The 6,673-nt window shown below is 43.2% G+C and overlaps 1 protein-coding gene across 1 annotated transcript; it reads left to right on the top strand.

Annotated features, from left to right (window-relative positions):
* Nucleotides 1-355: 355 nt before the first annotated feature.
* On the top strand, nt 356-6,366 carry LOC129835515 (cbp/p300-interacting transactivator 1-like). Its single transcript, XM_055901177.1, has 2 exons — nt 356-1,004; nt 3,809-6,366. The coding sequence occupies exon 2, from the start codon at nt 3,822-3,824 to the stop codon at nt 4,338-4,340; it is 519 nt and encodes a 172-aa protein (XP_055757152.1). The 5' UTR covers nt 356-1,004; nt 3,809-3,821; the 3' UTR covers nt 4,341-6,366.
* Nucleotides 6,367-6,673: the final 307 nt, after the last annotated feature.

The following is a 6,673-nucleotide window of genomic DNA, read 5'->3' as shown; positions in this document are numbered from 1 at the left end:
GGATGAAAAAAATGCTGAGATGATAACCTCGAGGTTTGGGGAATGTTTAGGTCTCTATCTCCTATCATTGTTTTATTTTAGCATATAATTTGTAGTTATTTGACCTATAGCCGGTTGTAACAGATGACCTTTTAGATATGAAATAGGCCTACACTAATGATGAGACGTTAGCATAGCGGTCTCTCCAGGTGGGCTGCGCAATAGGCTGAGGTCAATTGTGTGTGTGCGCGGGTGCGTGCGTGCGTGCGTATTGGCTCATATCCACATGATTTTCTATTTGGTTCCTCCTGTGAACATTGTTTTTCTCGTGAAAATCAACAGTTATTGTTTCAAGACCTTTGAAGATTGTTGAGGCTGTGCGTTCTCTCATGAATGAAAATCAGTGAGTTGTCTGTTTGGAGTAGAATAGAACGGACAATAATAGAATTTGATCTGTGATTGTAGAGAAAAGCGCTCGCTCTGAGAATATAAAACATCTGCGCTTTCATGACCGAAACTCCGGAAACTGTTTTCATCCGATACTGGAATGAACCGTTTATTGTGCGATAACCGTGGTGCGTCAGTCCTTTTCCTCTACAAATCCACGCCGTGATTTAAATGCTGTCCCGCCACAAACGCGCCTCACTTGAGGGTCGTGTGTGTGTGTGTGTGTGTGTGAGAGAGAGAATAATACTTTATATTCGGTAACAACCACAGTGAGGGAACTATCCCGGAGTCGGACAGTGTGTTATTTCGCACAGAGAGAGGAGAGACGCAGCACGAGGACAATATTGACTCAACCGTTCACTTTATGGCTATAGCTCTCAACAGGAACCGGCGGATTCCTTACTAAATATAGACCACAACAATTGTCACCTTTTTTGACAAAAAACATTTACGGATGTGGTGTTATCCTGCGATCTGTTGGAGTTGATTGTTGTACATTTTGACTCTCTTTTCTTTACCCTTCTTTTCCTTCCTCAAACGGACCTACAGCTGCGTTTTTAAAAGTGGCTTTCTAAAGGGTATGTTATTTTACATTTTAATTGGTAAGGTTTCAACATTTATGGAAGTTATTCACGATAGTTTGATTTCACAGAGCAATGGGGGAAATTGTCAACTTATTTGCCAAATGCTACCAATAACTTTTCCCCTAAAATGTTTTTTTTTGCCCTTTTTGTGATTTGTCTCCGGTTTGAACTGGTGAATTAAATGCGTTTTACGCACATCTTGGATGATGATTTCGTAACAAATCTCTAAAAAGTATTACTTTTTAGTAAACTATTCAGCCTGTTTGATCAAATGGGCATTTGTTAGAAAATGAGGCTTCGTCAACTTTTGTTACTTTGACAGTGTTATTCTGTTGGCTGTAAATGTTTGTGGTTTTCTCCATCCCATAGAAGCGTTGATTCAATTACTATAAAACAAGTGGCCATGCTCAGCCTCACCATATGGTCAAGGTGTGTGTTTATTGAGCGATTGACGTTCTAATTGGCTCGACACGCATGGTAATTGTGTACTTGACACCTCTGTTGTTGGCTAGAAGCAGTGGGGTTCCGTGCTCATTTTCAGGTCCGAACCACGTCTGCAGGGAGGCGGATGTGATTAATGTAATCAAGTAACTTCTATTGGGATTGTTTGACATGGTGTGATTAGTTTATAGGCAAAATAAACCACCCATACTAGTTGAATAGCGTACCTTTGTCTGTCAATCAACAAACCGTTTGTGATCTTGGCACTAGGTTAAAATACGGTTTAGTTAACGAAACCTTCCACTTCATTAGGATTTGTTCAATACAAAACTGATTCTTGAGGTAATCATTGATATGAGAAGGATGTATTTTAAAGTATTCGAATGCGGTCCATGGTCTCCTTTTAAGGGAGAATGTATTTACAGTTTGACAGTTGCTTCCACATGATTTGAGACTACGGCTACTTTTCTTGAGACTCGACACACATGCAAAACGTCACATCTCTTGCAAAACCAAACACTAAATTCGCAAGGGGGAAAAAATCAAATGTTTCTTTCACAACATTATTTTCCTCCAGATTTCGGGATGAACACAGACAAAACGAATACAGTAGAAGAAAAATAAATAGGCTTGTCCTCTTCCTCATCTCCCTCTTACTCTCACTCCTCTTCCTCTAACTCTCTCTCCAAGATTGGCCTCCATTGTTGTCCAAACCAAGAAAGCCAACCTGAAGCCTATTCATAGTGCTCAAGCTCTGATTTCTAACTGAAGAAATCAGCTGTAAGTGTTTTCACACGTAAACTGGATGTAGGCAATCACTGGGTGGAGGCAATCACTGGGTGGAGGCAATCACTGGGTGGAGGCAATCACTGGGTGGAGGCAATCAGTGGGTGGAGGCAATCAGTGGGTGGAGGCACTGACTGGGTGGAGGCACTGACTGGGTGGAGGCACTGACTGGGTGGAGGCACTGACTGGGTGGAGGCACTGACTGGGTGGAGGCACTGACTGGGTGGAGGCACTGACTGGGTGGAGGCACTGACTGGGTGGAGGCACTGACTGGGTGGAGGCACTGACTGGGTGGAGGCACTGACTGAGTGGAGGCACTGACTGGGTGGAGGCACTGACTGGGTGGAGGCACTGACTGGGTGGAGGCATTTGGAATGGCAATGTTTTCCAAACGAAACACTAGACCTGTTAGTTTTGAATCTGTCTAATGTAGAGAACTGTGTTTAGTGTTTTGCACAACAACAATTTTTTTTTTAAACAAATTGCAAACGAAGAGTAAAGTAGATAATGTGCTTGCAGACTTGGTCTGAAGATGAGGTTAATGGTTTCACTGAGTGCCTCAACTACCACTTTTAGTGTGTGTGAGAGATAATCAACTACCACTTTTAGTGTGTGTGAGAGAGATAATCAACTACCACTTTTAGAGTGTGAGAGATTGTAAAAAACTGTAACCATATTAGTCCTTTCTATGATGTAAAGGGAGAGGGATGTATTTGAACGTAGCCCATGTCCCCTTCATAAGGATGCATTAAGTTTTTTTTTTTTTAAACAGGGCCCAAATGTCTCTCCTTCCTAAGGATCCATTTGAACAGTATTTCAGCCTGCAATCCTGACAGTAATCAGCCAATGAATAATGAACACAAAGGACCAAAGAACACACACAGCGATAAAATCCCCAACAGCAGGGCTCATGAGATGCTGGTGTGTTGTAGGTGCAGCTGCATGCCTGCCTGTAGCAATTACCTTCTCCATAAATATGGGCTGGGGCAGGAAGGGGGTCAGAGGAGTGTGTGTCGGGAAGGGGTTTGCAGTGGGATCTGCACATATATGTATGGTATCATGTGACTCAGTCCTCAAAAAGTCCTGTTTTCTTTAACCCTTATTATGAACCGCCAGTCAGTCCCCTCTGAGCCTCTATGGTACTTTAGTGTGTATCCAAAATGGCACCCTATTCCCTATATAGTGCTCCACTTTTGACTGACTGTCATTAGAGAACAGGGTCAGGGGCAGAGGTTCTGATCAAAAGTAGGGCACTATATTGGGAATAAGGTGCCATCTCTCCGCACTGTGACCCACCTAAAGATTTTTTTGTTTTCTTGTGACCCCCCCAATTTAAATGAGACCAATGTTTTTAGCCAGGCAAGGACATGTCTCAATCTGCTATTTGGAATAGGCTACTAGTGGTGACCTAGTGAAGCAGTTGACTTTAAAGCCAAGCAGGCTTATCACTCTAATCTAAACACCATGATGTCATATGTTAACAGAATAATCCTGCATGTTTTCAGTACTCCCTGTCATCTCTTCCGCCTTGTGATGACGTCATCGTAACACCGTTTCTTCCTCCTTCTCAGGTGTCCCCAGGTGATGACCTCACTGCTGTTTTCCAGCCCAGCCCACGTCGTCATGAAGGACCGCGAGCCTCCACCATCCTCCCTCACCCTGCTCCACTACCCTGGGATGACGGTCACCGCCAAGACCCCCGGGGATGACCCCTTTCCCTCCTCCACCTCTCCATCCCTCTCCAAACCACAGCCCTTCTGCCTGCAGACCAGCCCTCACCTCCTCGCCAGCATGCAGCTCCAGAAACTCAACTCCCACTATCAGAGTCTGGCTGGAGGCAGTGGTGCCTCAGGGCCTCAGAGGGGGTTTGGGGGCTCGACGGTGGGCTCGGCTGGGCAGCTGGTCGGGGGTACCCCTGGAGGTGGTGGAGGTGGGAACCAGAGTTGTGGATCTGGCGGGATCATAGATTCGGACCCAGTGGATGAAGAGGTTCTGATGTCATTGGTCATAGAGCTGGGGTTGGACCGGGCCAATGAGCTGCCTGAACTCTGGCTGGGACAGAATGAGTTTGACTTCATAGCGGACGTACCTGCTGGATGTTGACCCACCCGGATAGAAAGATGGAAGGAGGGGATCTGTGCTCTCATTCAGTCTTTTCGTCTCTTGTTTGGATGGACACAGACTCCGACGTCCCTGCTGGGTACAAACATAAACACACAAAGAGAAACTGTCCTTTTTTTTTTTTTTAGGTCAACCTCTTAGTTTTTCTCTGAAAGAGAAATGATGAACACAAACTGACCCAAAGAGAGCATGTGCTCTTGTTTTTTCCGCTCTATCACCCTCTCATTTTCTCTCTCAGAAGGACAGAGTGCAGACACGGGGCCTGGGGTTTCATCTTGTGTTTTTCCGTGTCTCACAGAGAGGATGACGACTTCAGGGGGAACTTGTGTTAACCTTCATTTATTCCTCGGTGCAAAAGGACCCGACGTTAAGGGTTGTGAACATACAAAGGTTCAACAGAAACCAAGAGGGGACAAAACCCACACGACCCTATCTATATTCAACAGTAGGGGAAAACGCTGAGGGATAGAAAAGCCTTTTACTTGAGCCTGGGGCCTGTCTCATTGTACATCCCATGGGCCTCCTACACACACACACACACCGACTGAAGGATGGATGGTATTATGATCCGGTAATGGAAGTTGCAGCTGTGAAACAGGCACTTGTTCAGTTACCCTAGCGTTCAGGGGGTTTGATGCGACACTAGGGTGAGAGAGAATGCGCGAGAGAGATGAGTGATGTGTTTGCATGCATGTGTACCTGTGTGTGAGAGGTTGTGTGAGACAGACATGACAGGAGGCCTGTGTAGTCTCCATGGACCAGTAGACCAATGTAACCTGACCTGTATGGTATTGTCTGTCTCTAAATACATTATTGAGTCTCAACGTCAGTGGTCTTCATGTAACTCCTGTCTTGTTTCTGCCTGATCTCCCTGTCTCGCTTTCCCTCTCTCTGTATGTGTTGTAAGTCTCTTGCTCTGTCTATATCAAATGGATGATGTCTGAAGAAGCAAAGAGAGGTTTGATTCTCTCACGCCTCTCTCTCCCTTCTCGTTCTCTCTCCTTTTTCTCTCCTGTGGTCTGAGCCAAGACACTCCGTCACTACCTACTTTGCTATGTTACTGTCAAAGTAAATGTGTACGTCCCAACTGGCACCGTATTCCCTATTTAGTGCACTTCTTATGACCAGAGCCCTATCGGTCCTGGTCTAAAGTAGTGCACTATAAAGGGAATAGGGTGCCATTTGGAACATTGTCAATCTATTAGTTAATGAGGCTGTAGGTTACAGTTAAATATGGCTGACTTATTTTGTTTTTTTTCTGGGGTGGAATGGGAGCCCTGTAGACGACTTGATGACAAACTGATGATTGAGTCATTGACTGATTTACTTACAGGACCTACATTGTAAAGTTTTTTTTTTTTTTATAGATCTTGTGCAACTCATTTTTAAGAAAGAAAAAAATTGAAGAGAAAGTTTCAATTGACTAAGTCCCCAGGTTCCAGTGAATAGAACCCCAAGCCGGAATTGCATCAACCTGATGTGAAAGACCAAGTTTTAACACCCAGGAAATTGAAGATAACTAATGGAATATACCAACTTGTAATTTTCTGAACAGAAACCCTTTGATCCGACTGACTGTAGCAAGAACATTTTACTTTGATTAGTTTTTGTTCGTTTTGCTTATACAGTACTACATTTCACATATTTTGTGATTTTTGTTTTAGGGTGAGAAACCTCTTGCTATTGACTTTGTAAAAGAAACATATCAGTTAGTAATTAATCCCTTGTCTAGTAGATACTGTGCTGATTGTATGATCCTTAGTTTCGTAAAATCACACCATTTCAATTGAAGGCTTTCTTTTGTTTATAAGAAGGGGGAGGTGGACATATCTTTATTTGTCTCATCTTTTGTTTTGCAATTTAAAAGACGGAACGAATATATCCGAGGTTGATCTTATTTTTTTTGCATCTCATTTGTATTTCTATGTAAATTACTAGATCATATTTAAATGGTTGTATTTTTGTTACTTCTCTGCATGTTTGGGAAAATAAAGAATACCGAACTGAATATTCTCTCCGTTACTCATTAGTATGTATAGTCTTAGTCTACCATTTTGATTTTTACACAATTTAATTCACTATCTGTACACGAACTCATGATACTGTAGTTGAGAACAGTTCACAAATGTAATGAAAATGGTTGTCACAACTTTCTTATAAAATGTCGCCCTCTAGTGTCAACCTTTTCAAAATGCCTCAAAGTTCACAGGTGGAGTCCAATAACAAAAGCAACAGACTGTAGGCCCACAATAGACAGCATGTGTAACAACGAAACACTGCAGATAAAGATGATTTGAAACTGCATACCTTTTTAA

This window comes from Salvelinus fontinalis, chromosome 36 (genome assembly GCF_029448725.1).
Source record: "Salvelinus fontinalis isolate EN_2023a chromosome 36, ASM2944872v1, whole genome shotgun sequence".
Lineage (NCBI taxonomy): Eukaryota > Metazoa > Chordata > Actinopteri > Salmoniformes > Salmonidae > Salvelinus > Salvelinus fontinalis.
This window is presented reverse-complemented; position numbering and strand designations above follow the sequence as displayed.